Source organism: Haemaphysalis longicornis, unplaced genomic scaffold, assembly GCF_048455015.1.
Source record: "Haemaphysalis longicornis isolate Haplotype H1 unplaced genomic scaffold, Haemaphysalis longicornis Haplotype H1 scaffold_10, whole genome shotgun sequence".
Classification (NCBI taxonomy): domain Eukaryota; kingdom Metazoa; phylum Arthropoda; class Arachnida; order Ixodida; family Ixodidae; genus Haemaphysalis; species Haemaphysalis longicornis.
Window position 1 is genome coordinate 66,118,304 of NW_027526204.1, and position 25,565 is coordinate 66,143,868.

Here is a 25,565-nt window from a genome sequence, read left to right on the forward strand (position 1 = left end):
CGTATTTGAGTCAAGCGAGGTGCCCTATTAGCTTTTACCTTTTGTCTCTTCGAACAGCTCATCCTTTTGTTCCAGCCTCCACTTTTGAATATGTAATAATTTTCGCTCGGGATTATGTGGTCGTTCTTCATTCAAATGCTGAAGTGGTTATTTACAGTTTCTTGTAGGGGAACCATTAAATTCTCGTTTAATCCCCCACGTGTGTGTTTGTTCCAGTTCCCCACGAGCGCTTCGCCTTAATCGGCTGCAGCGCCGTTCTCCGTTCAGTGCTGTCACGCAATTTATTTTCAAATTTCCCGCCTACGCAGTGCTTGCGCGCCCCCTGCTTGAAGCTACGCCATCCGGAGTTCTGTGCTTTGTGCGGATGCGTTAATGTGGTATGCTGGAGCGGTTCCTGCGTAGGGGATAAGGCAATGGGGACAGAGTGGCACAGGGATGACTGGCGTGCATTGGAATAGATGGAGCCGAGTGGGTGCGGGTGCTGTATATGCTTGAGACCGACGAATGACTACTTGCTCGCGGCGCGTACGCCCGGAATGGAGGGGAGGGAGCGTGCGACGTGCGCTTGGAAGGTCTGCTAAGGTGGGGAGTGGAGGGGAAGGACAAGGATTTGTGTAGCGGGCGTCGACAGGGGCCCGGAGGACAGCTACGCGGGCAAGCTGATGAGCGCGTTTGTTCTGTGCAGAACTTGCGTTACATGGTAACAGCTTTTATGTAGGCTTTAAGAATACCGATATCTATTTTGTTAGTCTTGTTGACTTTGAGAGCCACTTCGGGTGTCCTATAAGAAATTTTGCTGATCAGCATGACCTGAAAAAAAAATTATACGTGTCTGCTTTTTTGAATTCATGACGGTGGGTGCAATGATGAAAATGAAGCGCAACCACTTTGTTAGACCAATAAGAAACGATTTCAGTTCGCATGCTTCACCGGAACGCCAATGTTATCCATACGTTATTGCGGATCATTTTTTCTGGAATTACTGGGAACGGTCTCCAGTGAATGGCGGCTGTGCCCAGCAGCGAACTATGCGCCAGTTGCCTTTGATCAACTAAATGGTGAACTTCCCGACAAGAGCGCAGCAGGGCCCCTGCGATGTAGCGTGACAGAAGCGACGACGGTGATTGGCTCCCTTAGGGGCGTATTAAAGCGAGAATATTACCATATTTACTACAATTAAGAGTAAAGCGCAAATAGGCTGCCTCAAAAAAATTGCCAGAAACCTTTCTCATGACATAAGAACCAAAATGCACCTCCAGCGGGCGGTGAGAGCCAGAGTATGTGCGTTTGGATTAATCCCGACAACACATTTTCCCAGATGTCCTGCGCAGTATCACATACTCATCAAGTCAACTGGTAAAAAGAGTCATGTGCTTCCAATTGATATTGACTGTATTGCTGTGGTTTTATTGAGACTATACTTTGGGGCAAACTGTTTCAGTAAAAGATAACGTTTGGTATTTCCTTGCACTTGTGGAACAAATATTTAAAAAAAGCAGCAGTTCAATTGCATATACAGGCAAATATCATTCAGTAAATCTCGCGATCTTCAATATTGAGTCTGTTGTACCTATGCAGCTTTGACTGAAAGTCGAAGCCCATGGTCAAGTAAGAGTGGCGGTCATCAAAATCCGATGGCATTCTTCATGCAGTCCTGAGAGAAAAACACAGAAAAAAATTTTGATACATTGTGCAACTACAGTATCCCTCAAATAATGGGTCGAACCCAAAAGCGAAAATTTCGTAAGCAGAGCACCGTGATCAACTAATTACTCATAATTACACTCGGCAAATTGAAGCGATCGTCCAATCAGCAACTTGCCTAAGCTTTGTTGCTTGAATTACAATCCGCAAAACTTGTCTCAAAGGAGATAAATTTATTTCAATTATTTTCTGCTGTATAAATATGAAAATTTACAGTAAATTCTCTTTTTCTCAAACGCATGGGTATCATGTCGTTTTAAGGCGAATGACTGAAGAGCATTACTGCGCAACAACAGTCGTTGGCGTTCTTTGGAATAGGAAATGGCACCACTCTTTCAAAGTAATGAAAACAACTCGGGCCGTCTTAGTACATTCAAGGCGCAGGCACCGGGACTTGTTTGGTTATACCTTTAACAAAGTAATTCACTCCTTCATTTGTGTTAACCTCTTCTCCTTTTTGTTTCTTCTGGTTTTGGCGAGAGTTACTTTCACAGACGAACTACCCGCAGTTAAGGTCACAGTTCACTCAGAATCGGACATCTTTGTAGATAGTGTGCTTCGGTCCTCACGTGACGTTACACCCGTCTGTTAAGCTCTATGTCGTCAGGGCCGCATTTTCTAGCCATTGCATGGTTCAGCAACTGGAAACATCTATTCACTATGGTAATCACGCGCTCTGATCCTACTCTGGAGAAGCAATTTTAATTTATATACAAAACTAAATTTGTCTCTATTTACAGATTGAAGCAGCCGTCATTTTCGCTGCTGCAGAAAAACAATAACAACAACAACGGAGGCTTGACGCCCAATGAATATTTTAACGCTGCCGTCATAATAAGTTCAATACTCTCATGTTCGGGATAAGCGCGCTGGAACACTATGCGCAACTATTAGTGTTCCCTTAAACATATTTTAAGATGGATGTTCAGTATGCTTACATCTACAGCGTAAAGGCACTCAGCGTCTTGGGCACTCATTCCAGTTGATGCCTGAAAAAAAAAAGCAAAAAAATGACGTCACTAGCATTTTAAACTATATTTAAGTTTTTTCTGGGTATTTAAATACGACGTTTTCAGAAGTTAAACACGTCTCTTACCGTTCGCGCTGTACTCCTTCACGTTAAGATACATTAGCGCAAGAATAATTGCAAAGTAGACAAAACACCATTCTAACTACACAAGAGCAAATACCCTGGGTTATTCTCAATGTGTACACCCATACTTGTGCCTGCTCGCTAAATAGTTGTTGGCTACGTCTCGGCTATGCAGAGCGCCGTAGGGGAGCAATCAGGAATAATTAGTGGTCTCACTGAAATCTTTAGGGCGGGCTGAAATCTCCGCACACGAGCGTTTCCAGTTTTCGCCTCCATCAAAACATTGCACTATCTTCCCGTAGGGAGACCCTTAGTAGAATGCGCAGCAGCCATAGGGTCAAACTCAAGTTCCCATTAGTTTTCAGTGCGACCGCGTAGTTTCCGGATGATAATGAGGGAAGCGGAGCGCGCGTACGCGTCATTTATACCACGGAGCTACAGTGGCCCCCCTGCAGCGGCTACTGCCGCGTCTCTAACCCTAAGCTGCTTCAGATTATCGCGTGCGGAGCCGCAGGGGTTGCCATTCATTGCGCAATCCCAGAGAGAAGAGGAGCTTCGGAGAGGAGAGGAGGACTGCTGGAGAGGAGAGGAGGAATTCCTTGCATACTATTCAGGGTACCCCTACATGAACATGACGACGGTGGTTGAACGCGAAGCTATCTCGTGATGGATTGTTTGGCTGCCCAATCCCTAGGGGCATCCTGTCAAAATCACCATCAACGGTGCCTGGCCAGGCATGCGCAGTGGGGGTGTGGACGCCGCACAACGGCACCCACACAATGGCGGAGGGAACAGGCTCGACCATAAGCTGCCTCGCCTCTAAAAATCATCCATCGCTGCCGGGATAGATCCCGCGTCCTTGGGTTCAGCAGCATAGCAGCTTAGCCACTGAGGCCCCGCGACTGGTCGCCTATTCAGTGAAGCCGTCGTTTACAAGGCATCGTATAGAATAAGTTGCAATACGTGCGCAGCAAAAGGATACAAGGTCATTGTACCCGGTTCCGCCTGCTGCTGAAACTATTGGGACCGCTACTAAAGTATTAACATGGTTGTGTGTGTCAGAAAGCACCTGCTGTGCGATATAGGCCAATGGTGTGACCTATTCTCGACTACTTTTACTCGTTTGGCCTACAATTACTTCAAACTGAAACGGCCCTTTCACCAAACTGAGCTACAGGAATTAGGTTGCGCTCTTTATGTAGAGTTTTGATATTCTGAACGAATTGTTTTTTATGCATTGTTATAGGTATAGCGGTGACAGATATGGCGCGAAATTAACTGCCAGAGAGCAGTCCCATCGGCCAACCTGTCACCTTTCAATAAACCTTTGTCCTACTTCCTCTCATAAAATTTAGGAATTTCTAGCTTAGCATGAGTTGTCCCCAACGTTTTTCCAGAGGTCCGCCGTTCTCAAATCGTTATGCAGTTGTACTTTCACAATAGAAGTACAGTAGAACCTTGTCGACACGAAGTAATATCGAGACAGCAAATTACCTCGTTAAAACCGATATTCGTTATAACAAAAGATATGAAAATCTGCTATAACAAATCGACAATCTGGCTGGCGCAAAAAAAAAAAATGATACGGAAACGCAATATTTGAGTCTTCGAACTTACTATACACCAAGTAACCCTCCTTGTTGAATTCCGAGCTTAATGATCCGGAACACGAGTAGGTCAAATTACAAAAAAACAGAGTTTTCTTGACAAAACAGCACTGCGTCATTATTTATTTGATGAATGATGTGACCTTCGTCTGGCGAATACTCACAGCACTGGGCAGGATGAAGTCTTCCATAGTGTCAAAAACAAAAGGGTCATTATACCTCTACAGTTTAGGACTAGGATTTTTTTAATTAGCTTCTGAGCCTCCTTTTGAAATATTTCTACGTTATATCTGATATCGCGCGGCTCTCAAGGATTCAGTTTCGTTATAAAATAATGAGTGTCATGGAATAAGTGTGAGCATCCAACTTCTGTATTCAGTTCGCTATAGCCGATAATTCGCTCTATCAGTGTTCGTTTTAACGAGGTTCAACTGTACTATGTCCCTCGAAGTATTGCACTAGCATCGAGCCACCTCTTTCTGTCGCATTTGTAAATATACTTTCCATACTGTTCCCGACCATGTCAACTCGAAACATTCATAGACCTTGCGATTCTGCTCGCATTGTGTATACTATTTCTACATTCGTTTACTAATATGGAACCCCCCTGACTCGCCGATGCTAAGCGAAAACCCCACTTCCAATATATAAATCGCACTTGCGTTGTCTGTGCGCGCCTCTTCACTGACTGTGCTGAGAGAATTTGTGTTCTACCTGCATGTGAGGTTTCACTACATGGGACTTTTTAGCTCGCGAAGGTTTCTCTTAGGTATCCAACAATTTAAATGGTGGAAATGTAGGTATAGGGCACCCAACAGTGAGTGAAGGCGATATTAGTTTTACTCCCTATCGTTTAGGATCAACCATTGCATAACATATTACCTTTGACTACAGTACGTCTCCATGTATATTAAGGTTGATAACAAACATTTATTCTTTGGGAACCTGCCGATTCTCCAGGGAGAGTATGACGCATGGGGTAGAACTGGGGTCACAACATTTCATTCATTACATCGAAACTGTAAAAAGATATTAAAATTGCAGTTTTACAAAAGCCGCTATAGGTTTGTAGCAACTTACTGTATCTGAGTGATAAACCAATGCTTTCTTTTGCTAGCGTTTTATTTTACTTTTTGCAAGACAAGCTGTCGATGCTGAGGCGGAGGCCGTAAGGTTTGAGATAATTATTAAAAAGCTGCGGCAAAACGTAAGCATGAATCATCCCACGTGCGAGTGTACCTTACATTTAAAAGAAAAAATGTGGTTGATGCCTCTTGTATAGGGATCGGTAAAACACGAAAGTGAAATGCGCCTTCACAGCAGCATTTATTGTTCATCTATATGAATTTGCACTTCGCTATTTATATTACGTCGGTATGGCATCTTTAGACGCATCAACGTTAGACACTGGATTGCACGCACCGGAACATTGTGTAAATCCGACGGAAACCACAGCACCTTGAAAACCGTGCAAACGAAACGAAACCGAAACCGAACGCAGTAGCCGGCCGAGTGTGCCTCATTTCACCGGCGTCACGCGTACACGATGACGCTGTCGGCGCTCATTAGTGTCATGATAAACTACTTCGCTTCATTTCTAGACGCAGCATCTCCTAGACGGCATCTGAATGAAGAAACCAGGTGGGCTAGATGTAGGCGCGTTCGTAGACTTACTTGTGCTTGAATTCGTAGCGCACTGGGCAAAGCGCTGTGTACAGTCATCAAAAGTATTAACAACAACAAAAAACGAGGTGTCAGCGTATGCCTAGAGTGGCAGCTTGCTACAGCGCCCAGGATAATCAGCGATGTTGTGCCGCATGCGCAGGAGCTGCCAAGAACAGAAAGCCAGCATGGGAAGCCCCCATTATCAGGCGTCGAAGATGCGCCGGTGGCTATCGTAATCTGCCGCTCCGTGCATAGGCTGGCACCCGCTTCTTCGTTATTGTTAACACTTTTGAGGACTGTACCTCCCGTTGCAGCGAGAGAGTTCGTGGCTCGAATCCGGGCGCAGCCGCGTCAATTGAACTTTTTCTGGCTACGTCATTTCCGTGACGATTATGACGACCGTCAGGCCTTGGTGTACACGGCTTAAACACTTTCGTGTTAGAAGAAGGGAGCAAAATTGGAGATTATGAATTTCAATATTCAACAGAGATACTGGTGCACTCTTTGCTATTGTTTCACTGTTTATAAAAATGTGTTACACGTTGTCTCACGGCTTTCTCGACAGCGCATGTTTGATACTTTCCTTGGGAATATACAAGTTAACTGACCCGCTCGCGATAATCAGATCGCTCTCCAAGCGAGGTGCTTTAAGTTTTCGGAACAGCGGGATTGCTATAATTGCGGAAAGATGCTGATTCCTATGGGTGGATGAAAGAAGCCGTCGGAAAGTTCCTGAGAGCAAAGGCAATTTTTTAAGGCGAAATCATTGGAGGTCTATGTTTTACGGAACGTGTTGTCAGCCACAGAAAATTGTTTGAAGAAAAACTACAAGATTCAGCCGGGGAGCAACCCCAGGAAAGAAACATGGCAGAATCAAGGCAGGGGTCCGAGAAAGGGCGGTGGTACGACGGGCATTCTAGAAGGGCATGGTGCGTGATGATGGTGCATGGGCTCAGCGCGGGATTGTACACCAAGGACCTAATAATCTGCACTGAAGGTCGCCAATCATCGCAAGAACTGTTCAGAAGAAGCGGCTATGGGTGGAGCGGCCCCAGTGGCTTAAGGAGAGCCCTATAAAAGTTCAAGAGAAGATTCACCAGCCAATCAGTACAAGCTCTGATTAGGCTTTGCCTTCCCATATTAACAATTTTAAAATCATCGCAAGCCTTGTTTACGTCGTTTCAAACTTACCTCGACTTCAGCAGCGGCCTCTCCTATGCAGCTTACGTACTGAAATGAAAGCACAACAGCACAGTAGGGAATATTTCTACAAAATCGCGCGGAATGAATATGGGCAGTCTGAATTACTATAGGATCACAAAAATGCAGGAAGTCATCGTGTTGTAACAAGATGAAAACACAACTTCAACTTTGTAAATCGTTAAGCAGACTACACCAGTACCGTGTCTTCAGTCTCTGCCCGGAGATCACAATATCAATAGGTTTAGTGATCGTGCACATTAACGTATCTCATTAGGCCTAATTTGAGTGAATAAACACGCAGAACGTAGCACAATTCGCCCAATGGGCGGTCGTGTCCTTGCGAACATATATATTATTGCAACGATAAAGAATGGACGATTCCGTAAGATCACCCCAAGAAGCTTTAGAGAGGGCTGCAGGACGGTGGCGCATACGGGAGCGTTTGCCTATCTTCAGGAACGCTGCCGCTCGTGGTGACCAATGTTTAGAGGTCGGAGGGGTGGGCACTACTGCTCAAGCGTTACCCCACAAACGGTCAGACAAAAAGTTCCAATGTTGCAAATAAACAAACACCAATGTTTGACCTTAAGTGGTAGTCCTCAGTTTTATATGCGTTTACTTCAGAACGCCCAGTTCCCTCTTGTTGTTCAGAAGTATATAACGGGGCGAGAGCCACATCCTATTCGGGCAGTTAGTCCTGGCCGGACTACTTTCCTGTCTTTGATTTTGACCAAGACAATGCTCTCTACGCTGCATTTAGGATTTTGCGCCGCAACCTTCATTGCACCACGTCCACGTGGGCATACTCCATGCGGGAAGACGCGGCAATTTTTGCCGCCAACTACAGTTGGCAAACGGTCGGCGTCTGCCCTGCCGGGTGTGAGCACCGAAAGACCTAGGGCATGGTCCCGAATCTTCAAAGTGTTGGCTTAGGTGTAAACGGATATTCTATAACACAAAGTTGAGCCAGAAGAGCCCCGAAACTGTGGGCGAAACGCATCACAAAACTAAGCATCACCGGTCTCTTGGAGAGTTTTAAGCCTCTGCAGCCTACTTCCCGTCTAGCCTATCAAAAATCATCATAGATTTGTTCTCTTGGAGCGATTCCGCTGGTCCTGGTGGGCTTTACGGCCCACCTTGTATACGAAAACATGGCGGAAGAGAGTCAGGCCGACTCCTTAGGTATTGAGAATAAGCCAGCAAGTATAACTGGAGGAGCACTGCATGCTGCTGCAGGGGACCAATAGTGATGCGCACAACGTTCCGAAAAAAAACAGAAACAAAACTACTGTCTGGAAAGCTAGCCAGCGACAAATATAACCTAAACTCGACCAATAAAACATAGTCGACACAACCGGAAGTGCTGCCAATTGTACTTCACCCAAGAAAACAGAAAGAAACAGCACGTCGTTCTAGGTCTGAGCTGTCGTTGATGTGGCTTCCGAAGGGGCTCATCGTATCTTTTGCTCTTTCCGCTTTTAAAATTTAACGAAATATGGCTTTAGCGTGCAATATTACGATAAAACGTGTGATAATTTGAGTGGGCCAGTAAAATCCGAAAGGGAACAAAGTTGGAGAAGTTCACTTTAGTGTCCAGTCCTCGTGGCAGGGGGCTGCAGACATTTTTAAGGGCAGATGAGATAAAGACGTTTACGGGGATAAATTGGTTGCAGTGAGCACACCACCGGGATAATTGGGTATTAATGGGAGAGGGCTGTGCCGCGTAGTTGGCGTAGATAGGCTGATAATGATGATGAGGATCCCGTATACCGACATACATAGGCGATATCAGCAATTCAGGGTAGCAAACTGCCGGAGGAAGCACAGGGCAGAAACCATTGAATATTGATGGTAGCGGCCTTCGTCCTGTAGGGAATGAGTAGGTTGATGGCGCCAGCGATGAGCATTCATGAATTTAGTTTAAAGCCCATTTAACCTGTGTTTTGATAGGCAAGTAGAAGAAATACTTACTTGAACTGTGGCAAGGTGTGTTTGAGCAGTAACAAAAAAGCACTTCTCATAAACTATGTTAGAAAGAATGCTTGGAGTTTCAAACCAGTAACTGCTACTGCAGCAGGTGCCTTTTCTCGGCATACCATGTTGTATGTCGGAATGCAACAAGCACTGTAAAAACACAATTTCTAAATATTGAGTAATGAGTGGTTATACATATTATAGCAACCATACGGGAGGCCGCGAAAACTAGGTGCCCTAACAACCACTTGCAACGTTTTTCTAAGGGGACGCTTGGAGCGAAATGTTGTAATCTTGAAACGTTCTACACTAAAGAGAAGTGCTACAATACTGCGACTTCACTGAAGCGGTGCTAACGCATTAGGAAACTGTGAGGAGCCAACATTTTGCCGCACAACCTTACGGTAAAAATTGCTACAATGCATTCAAATAACTCTTAAATTGTTGTGGCGCAAGAAAAAAGGAGAAAAGAAGCACACGATTCGCGAAACCGAATTATTGACGGGTATGCCACACCGGTTTAGATTTCGAGGGCTTTGACGAAATAGTTTCGTCGAAAGTGCTACGTTTCCCTTATTGCTTGTTTGGGTTTCGACCTCAGCATGAGTTAAAAGATAGTTCGATGACAAAATGTGAACGTCGTGTAATCTAACATCGGGGACGGTTGTGTTGGTCTTACTCAAGCCGCGGCGTAGCGTTCATCTAATGTTTGCGGTAGAAAATTTACAGATTATCACAGTCTCAATTCTGTTTTGTATGCAAAAATTCCGGTGTATCAACTCGCCGCTTTCTTACCACTTTTTCTTTTTGGTCGTCAGACGCCGCAAAAACTTTTATTCCGCACGTGTTGAAGGCTGGAATCATGTGTTCAAGAACCTGCAATGTCCGACAAAGAATGCAGAAACAAGATCAATCTGTGCACAATGTTGCATACAGGTTTCTAGATCTTTACGCGTAAATAAGGCCTTCAGCCAACGATGCCCTATCTTCGTCAGATACTTTTTCGCAACAAATGATTTGCTTGCACCAGTGATTTTTTCCGTGGAACAGGTAACAAAACAACTGCTGGTGCAGGTAGGTCTTTCAGAATCCATGAAGATGTCAAGGCTCGCTATTCTAAGCGTTACGCTAGCGCGACGCCCACTCCTTGCTCCGGCCTTACGCTCACAGCACACTTTCTCGCATTCCCTTCGTACACCGTGTTAATCATGCTTTGCATTCCAGCTGTCCTGTCTGTCACGTTTGCTCGCAGTACTGTCGTAGTCTGCATGAAGCCCTATTTGCGTGCTCCAGTATTCACATTTCGTCGTCGTCAATTACATCCCACATTGTTTTGGAGATTACTCTGTCGTTATTTTGTGGTTCACTATAGCGCTGAGACGCCGTTGTACCTGCGCGTCATGTGACGAGGCGTCGGCCTCTTCCTGGCCAATTGAGGCGACAGCACGAAAGCAGAACATTCCAGCTGAAATTCACGCCACCTCTTTCTACCCACGCCCTGCCGTTCTTTGCGTTTCGCCCTATCCTCTCCACACTAAAACAGAGAAAAGTTATGCTCATATGGACCATATATAGTACTGTGGTACCTCAAAAAAAAAACAGAGCTGAGGTGATACCCTATAGACCATAACTACTATGCTACGGGACGTACGATCTATAGCTAAGTTGGTTGTGAACTGCCATAAAACGGAATTGTACTTCAGAGATTTCCATCAAGTAGAGTAGGTTTTTCGTAGTTATGGGTGAACATTGCGAGTAGGGCTTCGCGTCAATTGATGAAAAAAACTTTGCAGGTTTGATTTTAATCGACATGAATAAACGCAGGACTTAAAAGCCTCCCTTTTCGTGTAACATCGGGAATGGCACTAGAAACCGTGTTCTATAAAGTACCCAAGGCAGAGGAGGTAAAGGAGGCAAGAGGCAGGGCCAGGGTGGTTTACATGATGCCAGTGGAGAAATGTAAGAATGAATAATTATTGAGCGCATACATGCACCTATTTTGAAGGGTCGTCATTCTTAAATAATCCTCACACAGCCCCTGTACAAGAGCTTTTTTCGTCATCCCACAGGAAAAACCGTCTTTATTCTGAATAAAAGTGATTCAGCATGAAAAGCTATGATTATCCCTATAATTCTTCATGCTCATACGCAGGATGTGGCCCACATGAGGTGGCTCGCCATATCAAAAGAATTGACGTGGAGCAATTGCTTTCAGCTCTATGTATTAGCTTCAGTACGGTGCACCTTTGAAGCTAAACAAAATTATGGAGATGCAGCAGGTTTTATTCCCGTTGCACCATCTTTTTTGCTCACGAAAGTGTACGACAACAGATTCTGGAATACGTACACATCACAAAGTAGGCCTTATTATCGTACAGCCCGGTACTACGGTACCCGTACCACGATGAAAATTCATCCTAGCCTAAACGCCCTAAACAGTTTTATTCGTCGGCGAAAATATTCCCCTGCACGTACCACTAAACATGAAGATTTTGAGCATGGACGTTAGGCCGGAGTTTGCGCGGTAACGTCGAATGTCGTGTTCTTAGCCGGGAACACCGAACTACCTATAGGAACACGTTTGACGCTAGGCTTCTCATTCCCTGTCATTATTCTGAACACAATGTGCTACCAACATTGTTAAGCCAATGCGTAATATAAATTCACGTACTTTCTGGAGAAACATGGTTCAAACCCCCGGCTTCCTCTGATATATATGCAAAGTCCACAATGCAATTAGGCAAAGTCCGAATATACACCTCTCATCTGATCTAATGTGATATTATGATTTTCTGTCGATTACTTGTGCTTGAGTGATTCGAATATGGTGACTCGTTTAGCTCAAAACTTTTGTTGATTTGAACTTCGCTGAATGCATTATGGACTTTGCATTTGTATCGGAGAAAGCTTTGCCCGTTTTATCATCGTTAGCCCGCACGCTTTGTCGAAATCCAACACGTAAAGTTGGCTTTGATTCAGTGCGTAACACCGAGCACGCATCACCATTGCTCCCCTGCCAAAGAACATGGACGCCCACCGGCATGCTGAACGGCGCCACATCAGGATCAACGTCCTCTCGAAAACGCTGCAGCGCCTCGGCCCCGTCAAGCACGTTTACTACGTTGACGCACATCCTGGGGAAGATCAGGGAGGCATCACGGCTGTCGTCGGACCCCTCAACTACGAACTAGTCACGCTTGAACCAAATGTACATGATATAGACGACTTGAAAACTCCATCTATTGCACGAGCCATATACGCCGCTACCACCCATATAGTTCGTCCGCAAACACCCATCATCATCGTCACCGATTCGCAAGCCGCCTGCAGAAAATTGATCAGAAATGATCTGCACCACCGCACAACCCGCCTCATCAAAGACGCGCTCGACTACAACCGTACACGTTCCTCATTATTTGGACTCCTGGCACGAGGGTATGGCAGGAAATGAGCGGGCACATACTCTCTCCCGAGCAACTATTTACCGGGCACCTGACCAGCTCTCGTCAAACTTAAGGGCTACACAGCCATCTTTAAGTGATGCACAGCCGTCTTTTAGCCCGCGCGAATACCTCGAGTCTTTTCGCGCGCAGCGCAAGGTACATCCCTCCCCCAATCGTACACTCACAAGGCGGCAGTCCATCCTGCTCCGACAGATTCAGACAAACACATTACCCACTGAACATCTCACACATCGCTTTCGAAATTTACCCGGCACCCCTACTTGATCGTTCTGCGGAGGCTAGCCAAACATATTCCACACAATATGGGCCTGTGATCGACATACAAAGTTGACCCCCATCCCGAATCCAACTCTACCATCCTGGGAGGCAAGTCTGCCTGACACCAGCGCTGCGACACAGCTCCTGCTGACGTCCAGAGCGGAGGAAGCCATGGCCACGGCTTCCCAAGACGGCGCCCTGGACTAAGGGTGCTCAGGAAAATAAGGTTTACTTCCTTCCTTCCTTCCGAGATCGCCATTGCGTCTGTGTCGAAACAAAGCTTCGTATTTCGTCAAAATTATCGTTATCCTCAGGTGCACTTTGTGGAAACGGATTGTTTGAAGTTCACTTTCCGGCAGTACATTTTCTCTGACACCGCTATCAGTAAGACATAGAAAGCTTTCCTATATTAGCAGCCAAAAAGTTCTCACATTCGACCTTCTAAGGAGGCGAAACTTTAGGACTCCTAAGAACTCACCGGTACAGCAATTTCGGGTGTCATTTTGTTCAATCCCACGATGCAAGCTTCCATTTCTGGGAGCTTGGTCATAGTTAGCTCTTTGACCGCAGGATCTGTGATGGTCTCAGATACCAGCTTCCGCAGAAGTTCTATCAAGGCACCTTCTGCCCCTGGCAAGGTAAGGACAAATTAGCAAAGTAAAATTAAAACAGGCACCTATTTACATACCTGAAGAAGCAATGATTGGAACGAGGAAGTTGTTTTAAAACGAAGTCTGACCTTCTGACACTTTTTAGGGTTAATTTGGTGCAGTGAAGGCAATGGTATGGATGATATAACGTCCAAACTAGGACCATCCAATGACAAACCAGTTGTAGCACACTTCGGGGAGCGTTGTTATGACTAGAATTGGTGTGTTTTTCAAGCCAACCAGAAATATAGCATTCAGATTATGTTCAAACATCTTGATTTATCCCTTAATATTTTGCAACAATCAGCCATGAAACATGCCTCGTGTAGAGACCTAACTTTTGTAAAATATATTCTCATAGTGTTAACGTTCTCACAAACGAGAAAAATACGTGATTATATTGTTTATGCTTGAAGTGTTTGGGACGCGCAAAACATCCATAATTTACATCATCTGCCAGCTCACTTATAGACCTGTCACAGAAACCCATACTTGCGTGATGCCGTAGCACACTGACGCAGAATGTGGGCATTTGCTTGCCATAAAACCAAACCACAACTACCACGCACACCGTCTTCTTATCTCCAGGTATTATCAAGTGTCATACCTAGATATTTATAGCTCCGTGTTTTCAACGCATTTCAATGAAAACACTGTCCATGTCGTCAATAACAGAGACGCTGAACCGCTAATTTCGAAAACAGGAAAATATTACACCCTCACTTTATACCAGAACATTTTTTCAATGCAAGTCACACGACGAAGTCATTTCATTTAATTTCATTTCATATTTATTAGATAATTTTGCGCATTACAAATATGCAACAAGATGTTGGGCCAATAGCCGAAGCTAGTTGAGGCCCAGATAAAGATAGACAGCAGGGAAAACAAACTTAACAATTCAGCGAAACAAGTGCAATACTTAGTGTGCAATCTTACACTCAAGGTTGATTATTTAAAAAAAGGATCTTTACAGCACTCTTTTTTCTTTTTTCAAATAAATACATTCAGCGTCTATGTACACACAGATACACAGCTACATGTACAGACCTAAGAGCAACAAAAACAGAGTACACAGCAACACAAACCTCGATGCATTTCGGCAGGAATAGCCGCTGAAGAGATCGGAACCATTAGATTATTTATTTATTTATTTATTTAAGACATACTGCAGTCCGAACACCAAGCAGGTGGACAGGGATTAATTACATAAAAAGCATCAATCCGCATGGTAAATTGGTACATATTTCGGAAAACAGTCAAACATGTGTGAAAAGACAGAAAGAAAAAATAGGAAACTGACAAAAACAGGAATGATAGCAGTACACAAAGAAAAGTACTGGCACAGTGAATGCTTCAAATATTGCAGAAAGTACACGCTTTTCAAAATCCGACACATCACGCGCCGAAAACACATTAGCAGGCAATCTATTCCACTGCTCGATTGTGCGGGGAAAGAAGGAGTGCTTAAAAACATTACTGCGTGCAAAAATTGGAGTTAGATTGTGCTCATGGGTGCTTCGAGTTGAACGTCATAAGCGGGGCTGAATATAAAGTCCTAGATTAACATTAAATTGTTGGGAATTACGCAAAAACAGAAACCTTAGTCGTGCAACCTGCCTCCTGTTTTCCAGGGTCATTATATTGTTGTTGGCCATGAGAAGCTTTGGAGAAGCTCGGCTTTGATAGCTGAAATTGAAAGTTAACATAAAACTTTTCCCTAAATATATTTTCATGCACCAACCTGGTGCCTGTCCACGATGCCTTATTGCGATTTATATTGATGTTTCCTTCAGCCTAGCTTAGAACGATAGAACCTTTTTATATAAAAAATAAAATTGTTTGCCATCTTTATTTCAAGGGGTACACTGTTCCAGATTTTGGCACCAAAGTTTTGGATTAATCATTCGCCGTAGGTATTTCGAGTTATCGGCAGGTTAAAGTTTACGTTATTGGCATGCCGAGTATTGCTGGTTGGAAGAATAAATAAATTTATTGACAACACGGGATTATTATGAAGGATATTATTCACAGTAATTGCAATTTTCATTTCGGAAAGAAGCTTTAGGGGCAAGATCTGAAGGTCTCGAAACAATATTTAAGTCTGGTCGAGAATAAGCCTAAACCTGTAAATAAACACGGAGGGAACATTCCACTATACACAATGCTCCCGTCGCTGCCATTACCAAAATATGAAAGTTAAATCAAAAGCTCTCGGTATATCCTGGGCGATGAACTAGCACACCCTCGGTTGTTATCCACCCACAGACAAAAAATGGCTTCTCAGGTACCAAGGTACCTAAAACATCTCACTGAATTAAACCTCCAAAATCTGCCTGGCATTTTGACTAGGGAACCAACCGAAACAAATTAAGATTATTCTTAACAGCTCGGGCTTTTTTCATTTATGTAATACTCGTACCCCTATGAACACCTTTCTGGAAGCGTTGCATAGAATTTTTACAAAGGCGAGCTCACTGCTTAATAATGTTGCTTAAACTGCTAATCTTTAGTTATACATGAATGTAAGTATTTACTAGCCGAGTTTTCTACAATACCGTTTTGCGCCTGTAGCGGCACCTAATATTTACTATGGAGAATCGCAATAAGCTATATATATGAACTGAAGCAAAACAGGTCATAATGAACCAACTGGCCCCCCTTCAGACATTTATTCAGCTATAAATGTATCAAGTCATCTTTCATTCACTCGAAGTCGTAAACTTTGCTGGAAAGTATCGAAATCGGAAGAGTTTTGAGTTAGGCAAAATGCCGACAATTTTAGCCAGGTCACTAATAAAAGCTAGTGCTGGTAGCAAATTCTGAACGTCACAAGGTTGCCTTGATGTTACACGCAAAATATTTCGCAGGAAACAGAAATTTTTAACATTGCGGAAGAAGGAACCTTTGATTCTTGCCTGTTTCGCGATAGCATGTGGTCCCAAAAGGGCGTTCTTTAGCTGCTGAATGCATTGCATCAATCGTCTGTCTTCACCGCTACATTCAAACTTGTTGCGAAGCAGGCGCAGCAGCTTCTTCCAATGAACCACATCTAGAAGCTCCTCGTTGTCCGTATCATCAGCTGCGTCGTCTGCAGCTATATCTGACACCATTTCGGTAACGGAGGCATCAGCCACGAACAGAGAGCACTCGGCGTACATTTTTGGTTCGTGACAACGCCCGGCGCCGCTATCGCACCCAAAGCACTCCCAAATCTGCCCTCGTCCAGACACACAGCGATGCAAAATCACTCTTTTGATGACACTAAAGTCACACTTCTACAAAGCAGTTTTGTTAGATGTAGGGAGCGAGAACAATGTGAGTCCTACTTAACCTATCAATTTATTGCCCTGAATGGGGGGCGTTTTCAGGAGAGTCCGGGAACGATGGTTGTGATTTGTACGCTGCATGATATAGGCAGCGTGCCTTCATTTGTGCAGTGTGCCTACATTTTGCTATGCCTACAATAAACCCTTCGTGTGCATCGGCCTCTCCCGCTCAAGGTTTTGCACCGTCTCAGGTGCACAGCCAGCTTGCTGCTCCCGGTGTGAGATTGTGCATTAAATCAACAAGAGACCTACCGCTATATTCCGCGGTCACTATAATTGTCTATTCGTCTTCCGACCCCCCACGAGCATTTTTCCCTTCCCGCCCCTGTCGTTTTGGCTTCCTTTCTCTCATGTTCTTGTTTCAGCGTTTAGAAACAGAAGACTCTCCATTCATAGACAGAGTGTACCCATTGTCTGTTTATGTCCCCATAGGTCACACCCATTTTATACTTGGGAAATGTCAAATCGAATGTTAAAGCATCAATTTTGATCGAGCGTGTTTGAAGTATTTTATTTTATTGGCCGTTATAGCTTCTGCCTCGGGTGTCCTATTCACATTGTAATGAAGAATGCTAGTGCGCACAGGTGGCGTGTGTCCTTCCTGTCTTTTCGCTTATGTTTTTCTTTGCTTCTGTTTCACTTTTTTTCTTTCTTTTTCCTTTCTTTCTATTTTTTAGTTGCCCCGGAAGCCCGGAACACACAGACCGTCATCTCTCTCTCTCTCTCTCTTCTTGTTTTAATTTTGTCACATACTGCCTCGATCTGCCCTATTTGCGCGGAATAAGCCCAGACGTCCACCGGTTCGGGCGACAAGGCCGAGTACTAAGAGTTAACACGCCGTGAATTCAACTTGTGTGACACGACGCAACGCCGTGTACAGAGGGAGGCAACAGCCGGGAAGGGGACGCCTCAAACGGGCTACCCCATTAGCTTTAAAGAGCCCCCCCCCCCCCGCTCCCTGCCCCCCCCCCCCCCCCCCCAAAGACGCGGACGCAGCCTGGGCTCCCAATACAATAAAGGGCACCGCTTGCATTCTTTTCCTTGCCGCTGAAGACGGTTCTAGTTAATCGTTTTTAGCGGTGGCGCGCATGCGCAGTCACAGCTCGTGGCGGCATGTGCTTGTTGTTTTTTCCCTCTTGGAGACACTGGATGTCTTTGGGGCTTTTGCCATTCATGAACTTGTTGCATTTCCGCCTCTTTCCTGTCGTCCGCAGCACTCGCGTTTATGCAAGATGTTCTGTGTTAATGTGTTCCTCCGCGCACCCCCCGCCCTTTTTTTCTTTTTTTTTTTGGAATAGTTTTTAGGTTTTTTTCCCTAGCCTATAGCAGAGTAACCATGTGGTTCGCATTAAGGGCGCCGGCTTCACTCTGAGTCCGTAGGATTTTTTTCCCTGAGCTTTCATTCCTGAATACATGGCTGAGATCGAAACTTTGAAAAAAATATATGTATGTATGTATATGTATATATGTATATATATATATATATATATATATATATATATATATATATATATATATATATATATATATACATAGAGAGAGAGGAATTCATTTCTTCAGACGCTCTGAAGGAAGGAAGTCGTCTTCCTGAACCGTCAGTAAACTTTTATTTGTATTTTATGGTTTTTCTCGTGTGTCTCTGTCTCTAGTTACATTATATATATATAAATATATACTTAGTATTTCATAGTTTTATCACAAGCCGGAATATACGCAGCTTTCATGCATCGTGTCAGTGTAATGGTTGAGACATTGAGTTTCAGTTACAAAAAGCTACAGCCTATTGGCAAGATTTCCAAACGTTGAATGAGACAACTTGTAACGAAACAGTGCCAAGTTAAGGTTGAAGGTTGTCTGAAGTGAGGAGTCGTTATCATCAAAGTCAGAAGTATTACTTTTTTCGCAATTTTTTTTAAGTCCCCTGGTAGACTAGAGCGATGGTCCCTACAACTGGACCCTTTCAGCGGGGATGATCCGATTTATGTGGTGGTGGGCTCACTAGTCTGTCTCAATTCTGCAAGGTGGAACCTGTGCCACTACCTTCCGGGGCTGGTATATGAGCTGTTTGTGGCTATCGCTCCCGGCAGTATTGTGACCGGCTTCGGTTACGTTCACTATATAACGGCAACACCAATGTATGAGCAGAATGCCCGAAGCGTGGAATATTCTTCCTGGCTGAAGTTATCAACTTCGGTTTCTTTATTTTTGATATGCTCTGATGCATCTTTTACAAGACTAAGAAAACTATGAAATAAGTTTCGAACCCAAATTATCTGAGTGAGCCGCTTTGTTACACACGGTTTAACATCACCTCTTCAACTAAGTCTGGCATATTTAACCACAGCGAATAGATCTAACGTACCACGTGCAATAATGTTACGTGGTGGCAGGACAGAGGAAATGAACCATGGAAAGTGGGAGAAAGGCATTCACACTATGCACCCGATGTCGGCGATGAGAGAGTCCGCACAGCGGCCAGATGTTGGGCCCATATCTCTCGCCTTCTTCTCGTGACACATCCCCTTGTCTAAAGTGGTCGCCCCCGTCGAGGCCCCAGTAAATATATAGGAACGGTGATGATGCTCGGTTTGAGGAAGAGTGAAGACGTCCTCACCGCCACGGATGAGGATGGCATGTAGTATCCGAGGCTTCGGTTTCAGTTTTGGTGTTTCTACCACCAGGAGGCTAAGCTTAAGGTATATATGTGACGACTAGCTGAATCAACGCTCTCTGTGTATTGACTCTAATCCGGGCGCATATTTGTTTGCTTCGCCGTTCTGGGCCATTAACGACGTGACACCACAATGGCGCCGCCGCCTCTAAGACCACTTGAAACGTGAGTGCTCCTCATTCTTCAAATTATGTGTAAGCCGCCGAAAGGCCGCAAATTTTCTTTTTACGTAGGTAGTGTCGAAACGTTCAGCAGAGCGCGACAGAGGGTTAAACCAACGCGGGGCACCGCACTGGCGAGAAGACAACGGCTTGCATCACGTTTACGAAATGGTCATGCATCAGGCCGAGAGCAACAAATCCATTCAGCGAAACATCAGGATGAAGTAGAACAGCAAAATATCGACAAAAAATTGCACCGCTATTTCCATTGAGCACACAGAGTTCGGGCCACGCCATTGAGTACTCTGGGAGCGCTTCTGTCTCGACTAGAAGCTGCATGGGCGACATTGCGGCGAAGCCACCTCCAGTTTTGTCGTACCAAGTGAGGGCAGCTATTGCATGTATATATTGGCACTTCTTGTTCGAAACGTATCTTATCGCAACAGGATGCGGAGATTTCTTACCGCAACGGTAAGCGGCTGTTCTAAAGGCATTTTGAGGAGCAGGGAGAAGTCAAATCGCTAACATAATCGATTCAACCACACCGACGGGCAAAAATGCCACCAGCGAATAAGAATATCTCGTCGAGGCCTCGCCGCTCACTACAACGCCGCGGCATCACAGTGAAGAAATAGCATACAATTTTGAAGCTTAGGTGACGAAGACACCGAATGGGCGGTCGAGTTTGTGCGCCGTGCTCAATATTTGGCTACACAAGGAAACTTGGGCTCCGAAGAAGCCTCTTTACTTGTCGATCAAGTCATCGTGAGACTTAGTCACACCGCATCAGGGAACACTTGCTCGCAGAAGGCGTGGCACTGGCGCTTGAAAAAGCCATCCGAATTATCCAAGACATATCCGAAGTCCAGATTTTACTTCAACATTATCGTGCGGGTAAAGAATAAATACTTCAAGCAATCAACGAGATTCGAGGAACTCGACCACTTCGATTTCCGCGTCGCGAATTTCAATCCACTACCTTCGGATCGAGCAACCGACGCTCATCGCCAATATGTGGCCGTTGTGAGAGGACACGCAGCCGCTGCGCCCAGCCCTCGAAACAGCGTATTTTCTGTGTGTCAAAGGACGCCACTTAGGAATGCCTGCCGCATGCCATATACTGCAGCCACCAATCCGCCTTCATGTCGTGTCAAACGACATGCACGTCCACCAGCCCGAAACATCGAGGCCCCACTCGTCGGCGAGGACATAGTTGTCGCCTATAAGATCGGCCAACATGCAACTCTATCATGCCAAGGATTCTAAGCTGATACCAATGTAACTGAAACTTTGCTCTCCCTTCTGATCTCACCAGAAAAAGATACTACACACAGCATACGTCAGGCACAGTGGAGCCAGTTTGAAGTTGACGAAATAGTGCAAAAAGTCGAAGGCCTCCGCCGGGAACTGCAAGAGCTCCTGTCATTATAGTTTCAGATGCATTCAGATGCAACGAAACCGACTCCGGAGGACCGAGACCATCGTAACGAAATGAAAGAAGGAACCTGACAGAATGCGTTAAAATTACCTCGGACCCATATGAAAGTAATTTGCCATGAGCTCACACAATATTATTTCTTCCCCATAGTAAACCATAAGAAAAATGAAAAGAGCTCAAGTAATTCAGTTGTATTGGAACAACAAGGGTTGCATCGCCTACGATAACCTCTCACCTCCGATGAAACAGATGGTTCAAGCTTACATTGTAAAAACAATCCGTAATTTTACGGACAAATTACGGACCAGATGGCCGTAATAAAACAGAGCCGTATTTTGTTTGATGGAGAACAAAGAAAACACCCGTAATTTAACGGAAGTGCGCTCCGTCCCTCAGTATACGGATCCTTTCTCCGTTATACGTCAAACGGAATCTTTTTCTGCTTTGCGGAATACGGACGTTTCCTCTGTATGATGCAGCACAGAAACAGACCACTTTATTAATAACTGCAAGAAATATATTGTCGTGTCGATCGTCGGGAATCGATCGAGAACCGAAAACTGCGCCCCGACAACATTCGTGGAGTAATGAATGCGGCTCTGTTCTTGATGTGGGTCTTGATCTTGAGCAGATTGCTACGCTACGGGCAGTCGCGGGTGGTGTTATCCCGTTTCTGTTGTTTTCTGATAAGCGTGTGAGTGACGATCCGTGTTCAAGGCTCGCTCTGTTTTGGACGTAAGTTCGAGAACTGCGAGAAAGCTGGGGGAACTCTAATATTCGCTATTGATCAGAACTAGTTGCTCCTTTCGCATTTTGTGATACCTTTTAAAACACAGCAGAATTGGTATTCAAAAATTTACAAACTGGAGTCACATTTTTGGCAAGCACTGCGCAAAAGGTAGTGTCTGTATAGCAGCCATATGTCTATATGTGGTCTCTACATTTTGTTTTTCCGCCATGCAAACCAATCCTTAACGTACCTGTGCCGTACGACCACTCAATTCCTTCGGGTAAGGGTTACCCAGAGGGAGCTAATCAATTTAATCAAGCCGTGCAAAGGAGGAGCGCAATGAACGCGAAGCAGCGCCAAAGCAGGCCCAAAGCACTCCGTGCTCCGTGACTCCGTGCCCAAATCTACCGTCGCCGAAGCAGATGACAAAAGCGACGGAAAGCGTTCCGCCAAGGCGCCCGCCGGCGCACGGGGAACGCCGGCCGCTTAGCCGGCCGGCCATTCGCTGCGCCATCTACATTGTGCTCCGCGAGTGATGGACATTAAGGCACGGCCGGACTGGAGGAGCGGCGAACGCGCACTTTCATACGGCCTGCGCACTCAACAAGGAAACGATACAGCAGATTCTTGACCGAGTGAGGGCGCTTCGAACCAACCCTTTATCCTCCAAACCCTCTTTTTTCTTAGTCGACGCATCGCCTCTGGCCGAGAGAGCCGACAACGCTTGCCGCGCGTGTTTTGGATCTGCCGCGAAATATCACCGGTACCAATGAATGCCTTTGCTGCTATATCTCACCAAAAAGGAAACTCGTTGTGCACTTCAGTTGCATTATTAAGAGTATTAGCTGTACGTTTTTGACAGTGCGCTCGCTGCCAGCGGTCCGCTCAGCCCGACCGGAGCGTGAGCAGCAGAAACACGTTTAGCTAAGCGTTAACCGTATCTCCCTCGGCGGGACATCATTCGCGTCACTGGCCGTGCCCTGTGCGCGTACAAACCAAGGCATCATCCGAAAGGAAAAATAAGAACTGATATTTCAGTCACGGAAAACGCCGCGTTTATTGCCTGCCTCACCATTTTCATATAATACAGTCGCTGATAAGATAAGAAGGCCTCGCATATTTTTCTTCGTGTGCCCCGAGTTAAAATGTTTCTTTCAATTTTTTGATTAGGCGCCTCCGAGTGATAATGTTAGGCGGTTTGACCCTATTAGACCGAAAATTCAGAAGTGGGGAAGGAGTCGCCTATTTTAATGGCGCACATTTAAATTTACACGGACAGGTATCACGTGTAGCTACGGCAGGGCGAGGGCAGTGGCAAATGCGCGCACGCTGCCGCTCTACCCCGCCTGGGCTGTAGGTCAACCGGCGAGGGTTGGTCCGCAGCGGCACGAAATAGCGGCGGTAAAAGGTGGGAACTATATCCGAAGCGCAGGCCGTATGAAAGTGCGCGCCCGCCGCTCCTTCAGCCAGGCCGTGATTAAGGGCCCGCCGGAGAGAGCGAAGTCGGCGCTCCTGTTTATCTTGCTCCGTGCTCGCATCATTCTGAATACACACTCTCTCTGGCTTGACTCTGTTTCCTTGGCCCTTCGGGGCCACCGCCGACGCGGCGCTACATGATAGTCGTGGTGAGCACTGGCTGGGAGCAGTAATGTCCACCGATGAAGTAAAGCAACGTCCAAAGGCCTCGGAGACGTGCAGGGGTTCTGGGCAGGGGAACGGAATCGTCTCCTGTTCAGGACACGGCTGGTCAAGTCGGTTGGTCTCGGCAAGTCATAGGCTGGGGATACGGGGTTGGGGAATGTTGCGTCCATGGCTAACTGGGGGTGGGGTTGAGAGGCGCGATACAAGAGCCCTTTAGCAATGTTCAGTAGCCAAGACGAAGCGAAGCTGCGGATGGGATGGGGATGAACTCCGCAACCTCCACCGAAACACGTTCTGGCGGCAGGACACAGGAAATGACCATGGAAGGTGCATGTGGTGTATTTACACCATGTACACCGCGCAGCTGCGTCTTGTTCTTCTTCTTCTCCGGAGATTGGACCGATAGCGCTCGTTTTCTTCTTCCCTTGACAATATTTATTTAAAAGCAAGTTTCTTTTCCAAAGGTACCACAATTACATAGAGTAAAATAGTTAAGCAGTAAAACCACACTTACGCACAAATAAAAAAACGGGTTAAAATACGCAATAGCGATGTAGAGTTACGTATCAAGTCCTCTGAAAAAATCCACAAATATATAAAAAAAACTTAATTGTGGCCTAAAAGAAGAAATGGATGAATGCTAATCAGTTGCAATTTTCGTTTGATCGCAATACTTTGGGCAGCCGTGTAAAAATGTCCTATCTTTTGTGTTAGGGATGGAGTTTGCCTCCAAGGCAATTTCTCGGCCTCTGAAAATCTCACAGCATGCTTGAAGGAGAAATTCCCATGGCAGTGTTGAACGCCTGAGGGTTTAGACTATGCCAGATATGCAACACAGCGGCACAAACTGGTAAATATGATCAGAAAGCCTTCTTTTCTCCTTTAAATAGGTATTCTGGATGTCCATCACCCATGGTGTTTGGTTGTAAAATCCAAAGTGTGACTTAGGTGACAAAAAAGCGTTTTAAAAAGCCCAATGCGTTACCTTTAGTAAGTCCGCCATGAGCCATCACCACCAAAAGCGCTGTAATGCAATAGCTGAAATGCATGATCGTCTCGTTTCTTCGGCAATCTTCGCCAAGCGTCCCGTTGATGAGAATAACGGAGGTCCACGGAGAAAAACGACCACACCCTTCCTTTTAAATCACTCGGCACGGTTCTACTTGGCTGGACATGGGTACGAAAGGAGACGCTTCTGTCTAACGAAGCATGGGTTCTTTTTTTCCCTTTCCCATCGTTAGCAGTGGTTCCCCTCCAAATAAATCTTCTAGTCGTCATGTCATCTATCATCCTGAGCTACACCGGCTAAGCTGCACGGAGGCAAACTTTTTCAGGATAAAACCTTGAAATTCTGTCTTACAACATTGATTCATTCAAAAAAAACGCCGTGAAATTCTTAGTGAAATATATTCAACTTCTCGCAGTCTCTATGGTATGGAAGACACAAAGTTACCGACATGAGACGGCCATCGGCCTATCAATTGACCTCTATCGCGCTGACCGCTTAAAAAGGAACGGGTCCTCTCTGTGGCCAACAAGGACTCCATATATTTATTTCTTTTGTTTTTCTTTTCTTCCTATCCGTACGTTCCAAAACGTTTGCTCTTTGTAATTTTAATGCTGCAAGATCAAAATTTCTTATGAACGGCGAACTGTTGTGTTGAAGTACTGCATTAATTTTTTGCGCACTCTACTTAGCAATTTCAAAATTACATGTAAATATTTTCGTTGAGAACGCAATAAAAAGCCATGAAATGTTTCGCCATAATGACTAAGCCGGCAGCCCAATATGAGACATGAAGCATTCCTAGCTTTTCAAAAGCCGATGGAGGTTGAACTCTGTAAAACAATATGGGCCACTTTTTATTCCTAAAAAGTTGCTTCGAGTCCTCGCTGAAGTGTGTATAGTACTGGTAGGAAAGATAAATCATTTCACTCACCAATGGACGGTTTAATCAAAGTACGATTTAAGTCATG

The 25,565-nt window shown here is 45.2% G+C and overlaps 1 protein-coding gene across 1 annotated transcript; it reads right to left on the reverse strand.

The window, feature by feature from the left end:
- Window positions 1–1,478: 1,478 nt before the first annotated feature.
- Window positions 1,479–24,687, reverse strand: LOC144157767 (uncharacterized). The gene is made up of 6 exons (XM_077688534.1): window positions 24,574–24,687; window positions 13,447–13,598; window positions 10,042–10,122; window positions 7,261–7,299; window positions 2,643–2,693; window positions 1,479–1,654 (listed from the first exon to the last, which is right to left on the reverse strand). Exons 1-6 carry the CDS (start codon window positions 24,635–24,637, stop codon window positions 1,625–1,627), a joined length of 417 nt encoding a protein of 138 aa, XP_077544660.1. The 5' UTR covers window positions 24,638–24,687; the 3' UTR covers window positions 1,479–1,624.
- Between the last annotated feature and the right edge of the window lie 878 nt (window positions 24,688–25,565).

Coding starts and splice junctions, on each gene's coding strand:
- LOC144157767 (XM_077688534.1), bottom strand. CDS start 24,637: ATGCATTTCAGCTATTGCATTACAGCGCTTTTGGTGGTGATGGCTCAT. Junction 13,599..24,573: donor TCATGGCGGACTTACTAAAG/GTAACGCATTGG, acceptor TTACCTTGCCAG/GGGCAGAAGGTGCCTTGATA. Junction 7,300..10,041: donor ACGACCAAAAAGAAAAAGTG/GTAAGAAAGCGG, acceptor CTTTCATTTCAG/TACGTAAGCTGCATAGGAGA.